This window comes from Vulpes vulpes, chromosome 2, assembly GCF_048418805.1.
Source record: "Vulpes vulpes isolate BD-2025 chromosome 2, VulVul3, whole genome shotgun sequence".
Lineage (NCBI taxonomy): Eukaryota > Metazoa > Chordata > Mammalia > Carnivora > Canidae > Vulpes > Vulpes vulpes.
Window position 1 is genome coordinate 25,955,567 of NC_132781.1, and position 16,201 is coordinate 25,971,767.

A 16,201-nucleotide genomic window follows, 5' to 3' on the forward strand; every position below is an offset into this window, starting at 1 on the left:
TTCCTGGTGGGCAGGGAGATCCAGAGGCCAGGCACACGCAGACCACAATCCCTGTGACTACCGTGTGACTCACTTGGGACGCCCAGCCCCAGGCATGACTCAGTGCACCACACGCACTCCATTGGGCAGAGCTGTCCATTCAGAACACCTGACAGTACAGCCCCTGGTGACAGACATGTCACCTCTCTGTACTTAGGGCACAGCACAGCCTCCCCACCCCACCCCCACCCCCGGCTGGGGCAGACAGAGGTCACTGGCACATCATAAGTGTTTATTGAAATAAGTTGAGTACTGCCCCCCCTTCACATGCAGGTGGGCACCCATATAGCTCCTGATAGTTTCAAAGGCCCGGGTGCCTTCTAGCCTCCTCACCAGCTCCTCCAGCAGGCCCAGATGGTGCTGGTGCCCCATTATCTCAGTTTCCTCTGAAGCTCTCTTCTCCCCACACAGCAGAGGGGAGTAAAGGACCAAGTCCCAGGGACAGGGCCCTGATCACAGCAGGGATGGCCTTGAAGCCACAGCCCCTGAGTGGGAATGAGGGAGGTTGGCATGCATTGGGTCCTGTCCACCACTCCAGACAGGTGGAGGGGGAGGGGGACTTCTAAGTAGAGGGCCCCCAGCCACACTGATAACTGGCCCATCCTCCAGAAGCTAGGCCAGCTGGCTGGCCAGTCTGCACCTGAACACTCCCTCCTCATAAGGATAGATGTCATCCCTGGGCTCCTGGGATAGATGCGTCCCCACCCAGGGGCCCTCACCCTTCCTTGTGGCCCAGGGAACCACACCTGCACTGTCTGTCAGTTCTGGAACCCACTGAGGCCCCAACAGGGACCAGAGCCGATGGGGGAATTTCCTTCCAGGAAATTCCAGGGGAATTCCCAGATTTTGCCCCTCTACCAGGCAGGGGGTGAGAATTCACCCATTCAGTGCCACCTAGGTATTGGCGGGGGTGTCCTCTGTCACCCCCAGCTACCGAGTTTGCTCTGTCCCCAGAGAGGGCTCTCAACTGTCCTCTGAGGGTGAACAGAAGTGGGTCCTGTGTTAGAATGCAGGTCAAAGACCAGGCCTTGGGTGGATCCCAGGAGGGGCGGACCTGTATGGATGTCATCTCACCATTGGGACCCACAGGACAGGGAAGGGGAAGGAGGTGGTTTTAATCCGCCCTTCCTGCTCCTCAAGTCCTGGCAAAGATTTCATGGGATGACCATGCCGCCCTCTCTGCTCTCCTGCTGAGTGCAGGCCAGAGTCTACCCTGAGTGCAAGTTGCCGTGGTGCCTGCCAGCTTCCCTTGGGAGCACAAGAGTGCTCTCTCAGCACGCAGCCACCTTGGAGAGCCAGAGAGAATCCACTCCATCCACCCACCCTTGCTGAGAGGCTTCCTATCTCTCTAGGCCCTGGGACCCTGCCCCATCTCAGGACCTCTGGAAGGCAGGCAGGCAGGTGTCCTACTCCTTGCCGGCCAGCGCCGCGGTGGCCTGAGGGTAGAGGGTCAGACTGACCCAGGTGCCTCAGGGTTCCCGGACTTGCTTCAGCCCTGGCCTCTCCATCCTCTGCCCATCACCTGCCAGTTCCCCTAGGAACTCTGTGCCAAACAAGTCCTTAAAACTGGATTTATTACTGGGCCTCTCCTGGGGTCTCCCTTTCTGGGGGATCTGGGCCCAGACAGAGCGACAGGGTGAGAGAGGGCATGTCCCCCCTGAGTGGGGCCCGGCTAGCCCAAGCTTGGTGCCCAGGCCCTGCCTCCCCGCTGAGGCCTTTGCCCACCGAGCCCGGCGGCCACCAGCGCCTGGGTGCTAGTGCCTGCCCCCCGCCCTCCCCTAGCTCTTCTTGGCCTCCTGCTCCCTGCGCCGGAGCTTCTCACGCTGCCGTGCAGCCTTCTCCTGGGCCTTGCGCTCCTTCTCAGCGGCGGCCGCCAGCTCCTTCACCTTCCGCTTCACTAGCGCCCGGTCATGCGAGTTGCTGAGCCCCAGGCTCTGGGGAGGAATTCCAGGGTGAGGGCAAGAGCCCCAGAATCACTCAGGCCCTGGCCAACCCAAGCCCTGGGTTCTCTGTGCCCAGGTGGATGCTGCCTGGCGCTCTGCCAAGTCCTCCCGGAAATGTGGCCTCCACCTCCCAGATTGGCCTGTGGATCAGAACCCTCAGGGCAAGAATTCTGAATGGGAGCATTTGGGAAAGATGCTGACGAAGGGTACCAGACCTTATGCCCCCTGGCCCCACCCTGGTTATCCTCAGCCCCTGTTCTTTACTCAAGATTTCAGCCTTGGCACCATCCTGCCCATCCCCTGAGGTCCCACAGATAGACAGTGACTTGCCCAAGGTCACACTGCTAGTCAGTGGCTGAGGCCCCTCCCCGCTCCAGAGACTTCCTGGGGGACTCTCCTCACCACCTCTTGCCTAAGCAATGTAGTGGAGGGTGGGGATCGGGCCAGGAGCCTCCCAGCACAGAGATCCAGGGCCCCTACTCCTGGTCTCCCCTGACTACCAGCAGCCTCTAAACCTGAGAATCAGGCAAGGTGATCAGGGAGGGACCTGGTTTCTTGTAACAGCAGGAGACTCAGAATTAAGAGTCAGGTGATAGAACCATCCTAGAGGTCAATGTTAACCCGGGCTGGGGCTTGAAGGTCAAACTGAAGAACCAGGCTCAACTTTCAAGTCAGATGGGGACCCATGCTAGAGTAGAAAAGTTAGGCCAAGGACCTTGCCCAGAGGTCAGAGGTCAGGGCAGCGGCCTTAAAGGAAGTGAAGAGATCAGGGTGGGGGGACCACAGTCCTGGAAGGTGGTTCAGGCTCAGGCTGGCTCACGGCTCTCCCCCTCTGACCCACCTTCAGTTTGCTCCCATCCAGCTGCAGGAGCTGGGGCCCGTCCACCTGCCGCGCAGCAAACTCTGCGGCATACTGCTCCAGGTTGAGGCTGTGCAGCCACTGGCCCACCTGCTGGCTGGTCCAGTGGTGGACAGTGGGGAGAGGTTCATCCAGGAACTGGGGTACAGACCAAGGACAGTGAGGGGGAGGACATGGCCTGCAGCCTGCACACCCAACACCCAGAGGTCAGGGCTTACTTACCTCATCTGAAGACTGGGACAGTGTGTGGTAGGGGTAGGAACACTTGGTCTCCTGCCGGGGACCACTTGGGATCTTGGGGCTGCTGCTAGGGGGTGTGGAGTCATCGCTCAGGGTGGATTCCTAGAAAGGAGGGGTACGTGCCGCTGAAGAGAGCTCACCCTCTAAGCCCAAGGGAGTCCCCCCCACCCAACCCACCACTCCCCTTTGAATGGGGCTGAAGTTGGGGACTGGGTACCAGCAGTTGCTCAGTGACTCATGGGAGGTATCAGGATGTAAGGCTCCTAGGAGGACATGGGGCTAGAACAGAGGCAGGGAGTTGGCAGGGATGGACTAGGTGTCACTTCCTGCAGGCAACTGGCCAGGATTCCCCCATGCTAGGTCAGGGGTCCCCCCTTTGTGTCTCCCCATTATAGCCTGTAGCACCCTGGCTTATAAGTGCCTGGGTAGAGATCAGAAGCTCTATGAGCCCTAGCCTATCCACCATATTATCCCAGGGTCCAGCACAAGGGAAGCAAGAGAGAGGAAGAGAGGAAATAAGGAAGTCTCAAGTCAAGAATTCTTTCTCCCCTGAATTCCCAGCTTTCTGATCTCCTCAGCCCCAGCAGCACATAAGGAGCAACCACAGAACAGGCATGGAGCCTGGCAACTAACCCACACAGCAAGTTCCTTCTCTCCGGCCTTCATTCATTCATCTCTACAACTGGGGTACGTGCGCCTGCGCTTTGTGTGTAAAGCAGAAGCACGCAGTAGGAGCCTTGTCCACGGTAGAGTGCAGCAGGAGCAGGAGCAGACCCTCAGGACTGCCTCTGATCCCCGTCTCACTTCTCTCACAGGGCTGCAAGCTTCCTGAGCACTAGCTGAGCACCCTAGTATGGGTCCCCTTCATCCCAATTTCCTCCAAGCCCCACCCCACCACAAGGTAGCCCCACTCCTATGACAGGACATCGGGAGCCAGGCAGAAGAGCCAGCAGGAATGGAGGTGGCCTTGGGCTGGGTGGGTAATACCTCATGATCAGTGATGTGAGTTGAATGGAATGAAGGAGTCCATGGAGCTACTCAGAGTACGAGTGAGTGAGCAGTGAATGAATGAGCTCAGAGAATGGATGAACTAACGAATCACTGAATGACTCCATGGATAGAGGCCTGGATCCCAGCCCGAGCCAGGGGGAAGTGTGCCCTCACATCACCTGAGTCTGGGGCCAGTACAGGGGCAGGAAGGCCATGGACTCACCTGAGAAGCTGACTTCTTAGGGCTGAAGCCCTCGTGTTTTGGGGAGCACGTGGGGGAGGTGGTGCTGCCAGAGGATGCCGAGCCCTTGCCGCTGTCTGTGAACCAGGAAAAGGGCAGGAACGGGGAGCCCCCTGACCTGCCGGACCCCTCCACTGACTCCCTGTAGAGAGAGCACCCTGCATGGGTGTGGGCACCGAGGGGGAGGCCCGGGCTCACAGGGAACTATGCGCAGAAGCTGTGGGTGAGGCGTGGTGGGGACCACTCACCTGCTGCCCATGGATAAACGGTTGCTGCCCTTGTCCTTCCGGCTCTTGCTAGTGGATGCTCGGCGTAAGGTGACCCTGTAAGGGAGGGCAGGGGGGAGTGGGGCAGTGCTGCTCACTGGGCTACCCTGCACCCCAAAGCTCCGAGCCTTTGCTTCTGCACCTCCTCTACTCACCCCAGGTCCAGGAACTTTCGGCGAGTCTTCTTATCCAGGCCGATGGTGGGGCTGGCAGGCTCTGGTGGGCTGGCATCCCGGCTGTCATCTTTTGGAGAAGAGAGGGAAGGAAATGGCCCTGCCTCTTTCAGCTGCCGTGTTAGGTGGTAGAAACTTCTGACTTAGAATCATGCAAGTTGGCTCTGGTGCCCTTAACTGGCTGTTGGACCAATCACTCTACCTCTCTGAGCTTTCCTTTGTCTCACATATAGGGATAACACCTGACCTACAGTAACACCTCCTTTTTCTATTCTTTTCTTTTTTTTTTAAGATTTTATTTATTTATTCACGAGAGACACACAGAGAGAGGCAGAGACATAGGCAGAGGGAGAAGCAGGCTCCCCGTGGGGAGCCCATTGTAGCACTCAACCCCAGGACCCCGGGGTCACGACCTGAGCCAAAGGCAGGCACTCCACCACTGAGCCACCCAGGCGTCCCAACACCTGCCTATTTCACGAATAGTTATGAAAGCCTTACACAAACCATGAAAAAGTAGGGACCGCTACAATTCACTGTTCATCTTATCCTGACCATTTTAACCAGCCTTCCGATCTTGGCTTCCGATCTTGGCTCACACGTCACTTCCTCAGAGAAGCCTTACAGGATGCTCCCAACTAGGTCCTTTCATCCCGCTGTGGGTCCCCCTCCCCGCCCGTCGCCCCTCGCGCCCCGCCCCACTGGGTCCTGCAGGGGTCGCTGCAGTCCCGGCGCTCGCCAGCAGGGGGCGCCACGCCGCCCGCCGCTCACCTTCGCTGTGCGGCTCCGCTCGCGGGTGGCGGCGCACGAAGCTGGGCGAGCTGTCGGAGGAGGGCGCGGAGCGCGGGGGCGAGCAGGAGGCGGCGGCCAGGCCCTCGTGCGAGGCGGCGTTGTGCAGGGGCCGGTAGCGTGTGAGCGGCGACGGCGGGGGCTCGTCCTCGCCCAGGCTGCGCCGCAAGCCCGGAGGCTCCAGGCAGAAGGAGCCCCCGGCCGGAGACCCGGGGCCCGAGTGCAGAGGCGAGCGCAGCCGGTGCAGGGGGCTCCCGCAGCCGTCGGTCACCTGGCGGAGGGGGCGGCCGCTCACTGCCAACCCTCCTTCCCGCTTCCCCGAGGGGCTGGGAGCTGGTTTCACCCCGCAAACTGCGAGGGAGCCTCCGGCGCGAGGAGCCACCAGGGCTCGGGTCCTTCGGGGACCTGGAAGGGAGGGTTCTCCTCCTGCCCTCCTGCCCGGGGCCCAAGGGTGGCTGGGCAGTGAGAGGCGGGAGACGGGGCGGAGGGCCTTCAGTCACGGAGGCTGGGCTTTAATCCCACTTCCCTCATTTCCTAACTGTGTGGACTTGTTACTGAACCTCTCGCATCCTCAGTTTCCCCACATGTAAGATGGGAATGATAATACCTTCCTTAAAAGTTTGACACGAGCCAGAAGTGAATGCAGGTGGTCCTTGTTGGCATTACTATGTCAGAAGCCTGGGAGTGTGGTTTCCCTGGAAAAGGGTTTGGAGGGATTGTCTGGGGGCAAGAGGGTGAGTAGGGTAGGTGTGATTGCGTGGGTTGCCCCCACCTTGCCTCCGGGCCCATCGGAGCCTTCGCCGTCCTCTGCAGAGCTGGCACTGTCCCGAAGCCTGGAGCGGGAGGGCCGGTGTCTCCGGCCCTTGGCCAGGAGTTGGGCTCGGGCCTTGTGTAAACTGCTGTCCAGTCTGACGGTCTCTGGCACAGCCAAGTCCAGGTCTGGGAACCAGGTGAAGGGGGCAGAGATCAGACCGTGAGTACAGCAAGTGCAGAGGCCGAGCTCAGGCAGCCGCCAGCACTCACACCCCAGACATTCGACAGATGTTTCTGAGTGCTGGGGGCCAGGGGTACAAGTGAAATGGAGAACGAGGCCGCTCACAGTCCCCCAGAAAGCCAGACATGTCAGCACAGAAACACGGCAGCATGGTGGGACCTCTCACAGGCGCAGAGGAGGACAGGACAGGATGGTCCCATTTGGATGTGTCAGGGAGGAAGCACCAAAGCTAAGTTCTAAGTGGGAGTTTACAAGAGAAGGGGGGGGGGCGTTGGGGAGCTGGTATATGCAATGCTGCTAAGTAGGAAAGCGTGGGGGGAGGGCAGTATTGGGGGGGGGATTGTTGGGAGGGAGGCCTCCAGGGCGCTAAGAGGGTAGGTCTGTGGACAGGAGGGCTAGGGAGGCTAGGGAGGACCAGACGGATCATAGTAGTAAGAGCTACCATTTAAGAAGCACCTACTATGTGCCAGAATGTTCATACAACACCTCATCCACTCAAAACAACCCAGTGAGCTAGGACAGCTGGTATGCACATTTTACTCTTTTTACAGCTGAGCCAACTAAGGCTCCAAGAGGTTCAGTCTCTTGATTGAAGCCCCCAACTAGCCAGGGTCCGGGAGCTGAGCCTGACTCGTCTGGCTCCAGAGACTGGCTAAGCTGGACACTGGCTTGCTGGGCCATGCTCAGGGCTGCTCTCAGATACAGATACTGCTGAGCTGGAACATAGCAGCGGTATCAAGGAAGATGCGTTCCCCAGGAGGCCCGTCTCCCATCCTGGGGTCAGTGGTGTGGGGCTGGGTCCCGGATGAAGACATGAAGAGAAGGCAAACCCAATGGATCATGCATAAACCCAACTGCTCCTAGTTTCTTTTCTTTTTTGCTCCAGCCAGGAATGAAGCCTTCACTCTGCAGCATCCCCAAGCTTGGGGTCTCTAAGCAGAAGAGGTTTTTCCCAGACCTCAGAATAGGTTAAGACCTTTCTTCCCCACTCCCCTGCCCCATGATCTTGGGGCTCCCCCATCCCATCACCCATGCCTGCCCTCCCTTGCCTGCTCCTCGTTCCCTTGTCAGCAGATAACCCCCTAAGCCACCCCAGGTGCTGGCCTGGCTTCACTACCACCTACCAGCTCAGCCCTGACCCCTCCCTGAATCCCAAGCCCAGGCACTTCAGCACCTGCCAGGGAACTTGTCATGTCAAAGGCTCCCAGGCTCCTCAAATAATCCATCAAAATGAATCCACCACCTTAGCGTCAGCCTGGCTTCCCCTTTGCTCCTCGGTTCCGTGAAAGGCCCCATCATCCACCCAGCTACCCAATTCAGGCAGCCCTAAGCTACCCTCTGCCCTCAGCCCCAGCCGGCAGTTCACGTGTCCAGCTGCCTCCTGGATGTCCCGCAGCTAGCTTCAGCATCATGTCAAGCTGTGACTGGCAGCTCCAGCTCTCCAGCTGCTCAGGCCAAGCCCTGGAGTCGCCCTTGGCTCTCTTTCCCTCCCACCCTACCAACTGATCTAGCCACAATTCCTGTTAGCTCTCCTTTTGAAATACATCTGGACATACTGAAATATTTATGGTGAAATGATGTTTTGGATTAGGTTCAAAATAATCCGGGGGGATAGGAGTGGATAGAGATGGAAGGCTGGCCACGAGCTAATGATCGTTGAGGTCGGGTGACAGTACAAGAATGTATGATGGAATACATGATGCTCCTCCACATGCTTCTCGTTTCCCACAGGAAAATTGTTATCTCTATGTGTCTGTGTGTGCACACATGCACATACGTGCATACACATGGAGAGGAAGAGGAGAGAGAGCGGAGGAGGGAGGGAGGGAGAGGAGCGGAGAGAAGCGTGGGATGCATAGCCTCCCTGGTCTAGGTCACTATCACCTCCTGCCTCAATTATTACAAAAGCCTCCTAGCTGGTCTTCCCCTTTCCTCCCTTTCCCACTTATAGTCTATTTTCAACACAGCAGCAGCCAGAGTGATCCTGATAAAACATGTCAGCCCTTGTCACTACTCTGCTCAGAACCCTCTGGGGACTTCCAGCTCACACAGAGTAAGTGCCAAGTTCTCCCAGTAGCCTTCCAGACTCAGTCTGGGCTCCCCTTACCTCTCTGAACTTCTACTTCTCACCCTCCTGCTCCCTCCACTCTGGCCATCCTGGCTTGCTGGCTCTTCCTCACCCAAGCCTCACTGTACCTCACTCAGGGCCTTTGCACTTCCTCTCCCTGCAAGGCTCTTGCCATAGATTTCTACAGGGTTCTCTCCTTCATGGCCTTCAGGTCTTTGCTTAAATGCTTTCTATCACTGAGGGCTTTACTGACCACTCAATGTATAACTTCCCCCAGAACCCCAACATGTTATTTCCTTATGTCATGAGTCATTCTTTCACATGCTGTATATTTTACTTAGTTTACTGTCTCTCCACTCATTAGAATGTCAGCTCCATGAGGGCAAATGTTCCTCTATTATGTTCACTGCTCCAACCCAGAATGGGGTCTGGCATATAGTAGGTGCTTAGTAAATACTATTTTAATGGAAAAAGCAAACAAACAAACAGATCCCACACAGTTCTGCAGATTTGCCTTTATCACACCCTTGGAGTCTGGCCTCTTCCCTCCCTCAGGGCTGAACTGCCTTACTCAGGTCTTCACAGCCCTTCGCCCAATTCCTGCTTTGAGCCTCTGGTCTGCCTCCCTCCCCATGTCCTACCTGCTAGAAGAAACTTTCTAGAACACATTTCTAACTGTGTCCCGTAATTGCTTGCTTTTGAAACCCAGGGCAAGGCTGAGGTGGGGGTGTAGGTCAGAGCAGTGGGAGTGGGTCCCAAAGCCATTAACATAAAGTCCATGCCCCTCAGCCCTCCAGTCAAGGCTGGCTGGCGCCACTCACCCTTTCTGTGTTCCCCACTTCCCTCCTCTGCATAGCAAGCTCTTATATGGACCCTGGTTAGGAGCCGGTTGGCCCAGGGCTGAATCCAGTTCTGCCATTTGCTGGCTGGGTGACTCTGGGTAAGTTACTGACATTTAGGGATTGGCTTCCTTATCAGTAAAATGAGGTCGTTGGAGGGTTGTGTGTGCATTAACTGAGATAGCCATATAAAGTGCTGCACCAGAATGCCCATGGCTAAGTGCTCAGCAAGCACGAGCTGCTAGTGGCGGTGGAGAGAACGGTGCCAACTTGCTGACCACACCTCGATCTGTCTCCACCTTCCCTTCCTGCCTCTGACCCTGCACTCTGGCACCTCTCTCTGCTCCATCGCCCCCCACCCCTTCTTCATCTGGCTGCCACTCAAATCCCTTGTTCCACCTGCCCCGAGGGACAGCCACACCTCTCGAGGCCTGGCTCAAGGCTCTGGTCAGAAATGACAGTCCTGTGCCACACTGTGCACTGTGGAGGGCAAGGCTCCATCATCCACTGTGTCCCGTGAGAGCCTGGTGCCGGGCCTGGCAGAGAGCAGGGGCTCAGTGGGTATTTGACGAACTGAACCCAGGTCCCACTTCAAGGGCCAGCGCACAGCGAGGCAGAGATGGCCTCGAGGTCCAGGGGAGATGCTGGTGCTTGCCCTCCGCCACACTGGGCACTTACAACATCTGCGGAGCCCTCCTCCCCGTGACTTGTTCCTCCTCGTCATGGGTGCTCTGGTGTCAGTCCCCCGCTGGCCCCTGTATGGGAACTCAGACTCTCTGGGGGTGGTGACTTTGGCTTGTTTAGTGCTGCCTCCCTGGGGCCTAGCGCAGAACCTGTCACCCAGGAGGGGCTCAGTGGTATTTGTGGAGGGGATGAAAGAGACAGGCAGGGGCTGGGGGCTCTATTTTAGAGTAGGTAGTAAGGCTGTGGGCTGGGTGACAGTAAAACAGCCAAGGTTGTAGGAAGAAAAGGAGCTTTCGAAGGAGAAGGAGTGGGTGGGCCAGTGGAGCCCAGCAAGGCCTGGCCCCAGGGAAGGGTGGACCTCCAGGCCTGCTACCATTGTCCAGGGGCAGTGGTGGGGGCTTGGCGAGGGAAAAGGTCCTGTCACAGGCCTGCTATCTGGGACCCCAGCCTTGACACCACTCCTCTGGCTCCTTCCCTGCCCCTGGGCTGAGCTGGGGGACAGAGCCCTCCGACCCCTGCTCCCTGATGATACAGAACCTCAGCATTATCTGCAAGCAGCAAGGATTGAGGGTGGAGCCACAGAACAATAATTGCTAATACTGTGCTCTCACTGGGCTAGGCACCAATTCTAAGTGCTTTACAATTACTAGCTCATTTAAACTCCCCACAACCCCACTAGGAAGAGATTCTAGGAATCCCCAGGGCAGCCTTAATTTGCCTGAGGGCATCTGGGCTGCTAGAGAGAGGGGCCAGGGTCACAGGCAGTCTGCCTCCCAAAGCTCAGTGTGGAACTACCAAGCCTGTATACATCCTCTGAGGAAGAGATGAGAGCGACCTGTGAGTCCAACCCCTCATTTTACAGGTGGGTAAACTGAGGCTCAGAGAGGAAGGGTTTGGCCAGAGGTGGAAAGGGACTTAAGGACAGCATCCAGGCCTTACAGCCATCAGAATCCTGCTGTTCTGGGCAGGGCAGGGAGCTGCCACCGGACATCCTCTCCATCTCCAGTGCTCACCTGGTGCCCAGGCCCCCAAGGGTCCCTCGCCCCTGACTAGGGCCACATCAGGATTGCAGGGTGGCTTACCTTGGAGGGATCAAAGGAACTCCTAGGGGGCTGAAGTGTTGAGGCAAGTTGGGGCCTGCCTCACCTCTGGTCCCTGCTCTACCTGGCCTCTTGCCCCCCCCCCCCCCCATCTCCATGTGGGTCTGTCTCTCAGTCTTTCTCTCCCCAGCCCTGGGCAGTGGGGAGTAATGAATATTTAATCACCTTTCACATCAGGAAGCAGGCAAGGCAGGCCAGCTACCTCAGCAGGTCAGGAGAAGAAAAACAGGAAGACATGGGGTTGAGGGGGTAGTGGAGGCCCAGAAGCCTAGGAAAGGGGGAGCTCACTTCCATCAGGCCAGGGCTGGGTACAGAGGGTGAGACCCAAGAGTCTGAGGCCCAGAGGCAGCTGGAGGCTGGAGGAGTCCCAGAGGCAAACCCTCCATTCTAGGGGCCCCAGGGAGGCCAGGAAAGCAGTGTTTCCAGGAGCCGGGAGGCAGCAGTTCCTGGCATTGCCAGGGCGTGTGCCCACGCAGGGGAGAAGAGGGTGAGCTGGGGAGGGGAGGGAAGATAGAGATGAGGAGAAGGCTGGGGAAGAGAAGCTGGGAGCCCCCCTAATGCTGTGCACACCAACCTGAGAGTCCCAAGGGCCGTGCACATGCTGCAGGCTTCAGGGGCCACCTGTCTCCCCCTCTCCCTCCATGCTCCCTGTGATCCTCCCGGTCCCTTACTCCCTGACTCCTCCACCAGGAAGAGGGGACTCCTTTCCCCAGCTGGGAAACAGCCTTCCCACCCAGTGCATGCTGGGAACTCTGCCCTTTCAGGTCATCTTTCCCCAAACCCTCAAGAGAAAGACTGCAGGGGGCAAATGATGGTGCCAGCAGGTGTGTGCCTGCACCCCACCCCAGTATGTAAAGAGGGGGTCAGCCTGGAGGTACTGAGGTTGTATGTTCTATGCATTTGATTTGCACGCACATCCTGTGGGCCGAGGTCCCCCACCATTCGATGTGGAGATAATGGGTGTCACCTGTGCTGGGGATCCAAGTGTATAGCAGCACAATGACACAGAGCAGGGATTAGGCAGTCCGGGCTTCTAGTCCCAGCTCTGCCACTAACCTGCCCTGCAATCTTTAAAGCGAGTCACTTTAGCACCCTGTGCTCTAGGCTCCTTGTCGGTACAATGGGCACGCCTGTTGGCATTATTGTGGGGATTAAGTGATATTGCGAGATGGGGGTGTTAGCCTAGTACCTGGCATGAGACAGCACTTCATAAATGGAGACCCTTATTGTTGTTGTAATTGGCAGAGAGTATTATGACAAAGACTCAGGCTGCCAGGCCACAGTATACACACACACACACACACACACACACACACACACACACACACACTAAAGTCCCAGAGAGAATCCCCCCTCCCAAGTGCTGGTGGTCTTGGCAAATAGAACTTACCAAAAACCTCATCCGCAGGTTCTCGTAGCTTTGAAGAAGCCATGACTCAAGAGAGCTGAGGAGAAGGGAGGGAGGGAGAGAGAGAGAGAAAGAGAAAGACTGTAAGAGGTTCAGGTTGGTGGAGACAAAGGAGCTGCCACTGGCTGTCTGCTCCTGGCTTTCTGGCCCTTCACCTTTCCTTAGAACTCTTTCTCCAGCCCCTTGGAAAAGAAGTTGTCTGAAGCATCCCCCAGATGGTGGGAGGTGGGGCAGGAGGCAGAAGTAGAAGAGTAAGGGCAGAAGGAAATCCAGGGTGTAGACACAGGCTGAGTCCTTTGGTTTTGGTCCAAGCTGATTTGCTGTGAGCTTTCACATGGTTCACTGAACTTCCCCCCACCCCCTTCAGTGTCTTGGTCTTTCCATCAGCAGCACTCCCTCAAAACGTTTGATCGTCATAAATTGTCCAACATCAAACCTGGGAGAAATCTTGGGAGATTATTAAATCCAATCCTCTCATTTTCCAAATAAAGAAACAGAGGGGAGAATGTGACTGGCTTAAGGTCAATGGCAAAGTCAGGAGCAGAATCCAGGTCCTTCCATCCATCCATCTACCTACCCACCTACTTAGCCATCCATCTACGTGCCCATCCATCCACAAATCCATCCATCATTCCATCCATCCATCCACCCATCCATCACCCAGTCCTGCCTGTCCCCCACCCCCCAGCACTGGTGTGCTCACCACCTGCCTTCCTGAACATGAGCTGTTCAGGAAGCTGGCACCATCAACAGGGCCCCTGTTCTTGACAAACTCGCAGTTCTCACAGTTCCAGACAGACTCACAGATGCAGAAGGGTATGAGGAGTACTCACAACAGAACAGTGGACAGCCAAATCTCTGTGATTCAAGTATGTTCTGGAAGGAAGTGGGTTGGGTAGGGGTTTGGTTTAGTTTTGCTTTTTTGGTGGGAAACAAGAAGGGAGGCAGGTGGGAAGGCAGGATGTACACCGCTGAAACAATTCGGACAGGCTTCCTAGCAGATGTAGGATGACAGCATCCCTCATCCAAGGCCTGGGTGTTAGAGGGGAAGGGGAATACTGAACAAGAGGATGGGGTGGGGAGGGGATGCTCAGTGACACGGGCACACTGTGTGGCTGGGACATGATCTCCAATTACTGCTAACACTCAGGTGTCCATGAGTGAGGCAGGGCACTGGGATGGAAATGCGTTTGACAGGCATGGGAAGGCTAGGCCTCATGCTTGCTGGCGTCTTTTCCAACATTCCTCTCCTGTTATTACATACACACCATCTCGTGGTGAGCTGTCCAGGTTTGAGATTCTTAGCATCCCCACTTTACAGATGGGAAAACTGAGATACAGGAGACAAGAGACAGAATTCAACCTCCGCCTGTCTCCTGCCCTCCAGCCCTATCCTGGGGGATGATCTGCAGTTTTGGAGGGTGCACATGAGGAGAGGACCCTGCAGAGAGAAAGGAAAAACACAGAGGAAAGGGAGCTGGCCCACACTGTCTGGGACTGGGAGAAACTTCTAAACCACCTCCACCCCAAGTTCCATTGGATGCTTGGGGCTGAAAGCAGGAAATGAGGTAGGAGAAGGGGCCAGGGGACATGGGTCCTCCAAGAACTCCCTTGCTATTCTTTAACTCTAGGTGCCAGTAGCAAAGAAATTCTAGAACCTCTCTTCCTGCCTGAAGGGCCATCTTGGAAGGGAGGCTGCCCCTTAGAATAAGCAAAATTCCCTCATTCAATCACACAGCCTCATCTGACCAGGATTGGCCTCCCCCTAAAAAAAAACCCTCCTCCTCCCATTTGTCCACACAATTTCTAAATTCCCCCTTCCCCAACCACTGGGAATTAGGGGTTTTTCATACTTCACTGATTCCCTAAATGGGTCATATCTCTCCTGCATCAGATGGGAGCTCCCTGAGGAAAGGAGAGGGTATTCCCCATCCGATTAGGGACTCTCTGAAGATAAGAACTGCCTCTCCCATCAGAACGGAGGCTCTCTGAGGTCAATAGTGGTGTCTCCTCTTCGATTAGCTGAGAATGGAGATCTCGTGCATTCTTTATTCAAAGTCCCAGTCCAGGGTGAAGACGTCCACAGGGATAGAGTCCTCTTTCAGGGGTCCTCTGGGGCAGGCTGGGCCTTCCAGCTCACACCTGTGCCTAATCCAACCTGATTCAGCACAAATGGCTTTCTTTCCCTTCCTTCAACAACTAACTCCTTGGTGTGTGTGTGGGGACAAAGTCCCATGGGGAACTCTGGGAAACAGGCCATCCAAGAGGTCACCAGGCCTCCTCACCACAACTGAGCTTTGGACCCCCCCCCCCCCCCCCCCCCCCCCCCCCCCCGGCCCCCAGACTTCTACACACACACACACACACACACATTCATATGCACACATTTACCCAGGAACTGCCACAAGATGGAAATGAACCTGTCCCTCTGGGAACTGGAGCTACCAGGTCACTCCTTCCTCCTAAAGCTTCCAGTTCCCAGAGAAGTAGCACTTATGACCTCTGACTCTTCTCTGGGAGTAAGGGAGGCTTCCGGGGAGCCAGAGAAGGAGAAAGAGAAAGGGTGCACAAGCCCCAGAGGGAGTGGGAAGTAGGGACAGGGACAGACAGGTTGCTGGAGACTGTCCACAGAGCTGCAGAAAGAAGGAAGAAAGAGCAGGAAAGGGATGAGTGGGGCGGGGGAAGCAGTGGTGGAGGCCGGGTGCCCTGGCCCCGAGGAGGCCCCTAGGAGGGCTGCCAGGAGAGATCAAGGGGGGCTGTAGAGAGAGGGGCGGGACCCAGCGAGGCAGGCAAGAGGGAAGGAGCCCGGGAAGAGGAGAAAGAGACCGAGACAGAAGTGCCACCGAGAAGGACCGGGGAGAAAAGGCCTGGAGGGGAGGCTGGGGGCAAGGGGCAGTGGGGGGCTGGAGAAAGCGGCGGCCCCTCCCCTAGGCCCCGGCGCCCCCAGCGCCGCGGAGGCCACGGCACCTACCGCGCTCCGGGTCGCGGCCGGCGGCTAGTTTCTCTCCGCTCCAGCCGTCCAACTCCGCGCCGGGTAGGAAGGAGTTAAGCCCTCTCCCCCTCCCCCCACGCCAGTTTTTTTTTTTTAATTAATTTCTCCGGGAGGGAGAGGATTAGGGGCACAAATCCTACCTCCGCCCCCCTCCCCGGCAGCCCAGCACCCCAGGGATGGGGAAGAAAGGCCCTATCCGACCCCACTCAGGGTCCCGCCGCGAGTCCCCGGTGACCCCGGCTCTGCTCCCGGTCCACGTCGGGGTCCTCACCTCCAGCATCAGTCATCTTCAGCGTCGGGCGCCGCGGGAGCCCCTCGGGCCCATGGTGCTCGGGGCGCGGGCCAGGCGGGGAGGGGCGGGGGGCCGTCACCCCGGCCGCGGGGGGCTGCGGGCGGGCTCGAGCCGCTCCATCCCGGGAGAGGGGCGGGCGCGGGCGCGGGCGCGGAGGGTCCGGGAGCGGAGGGGATGAGGGGAGCGGGAGAGGAGGAGAGGGTTTGCGGGGACCGGGAGGCGCGGGCGGGGCTGGACCAGAGCCCTGACGGGAGGATGCTCCGTGCGCGCGCGCGTGTGCGCGTGTG

The 16,201-nt window shown here is 57.4% G+C and overlaps 1 protein-coding gene across 2 annotated transcripts; it reads right to left on the reverse strand.

The window, feature by feature from the left end:
• Window positions 1–250: 250 nt before the first annotated feature.
• SAMD14 (sterile alpha motif domain containing 14) lies at window positions 251–16,201 on the reverse strand. Of its 2 annotated transcripts, none has more exons than XM_025995865.2 (10): window positions 15,894–16,201; window positions 12,613–12,667; window positions 6,315–6,476; window positions 5,520–5,808; window positions 4,734–4,821; window positions 4,561–4,635; window positions 4,295–4,454; window positions 3,064–3,183; window positions 2,824–2,979; window positions 251–1,973 (listed from the first exon to the last, which is right to left on the reverse strand). In XM_025995865.2, exons 2-10 carry the CDS (start codon window positions 12,622–12,624, stop codon window positions 1,818–1,820), a joined length of 1,218 nt encoding a protein of 405 aa, XP_025851650.2. In that variant the 5' UTR covers window positions 12,625–12,667; window positions 15,894–16,201; the 3' UTR covers window positions 251–1,817. The 2 variants fall into 2 exon arrangements, with proteins under 2 accessions (XP_025851650.2, XP_025851649.2); XM_025995864.2 differs by having other exon boundaries at window positions 6,310–6,476.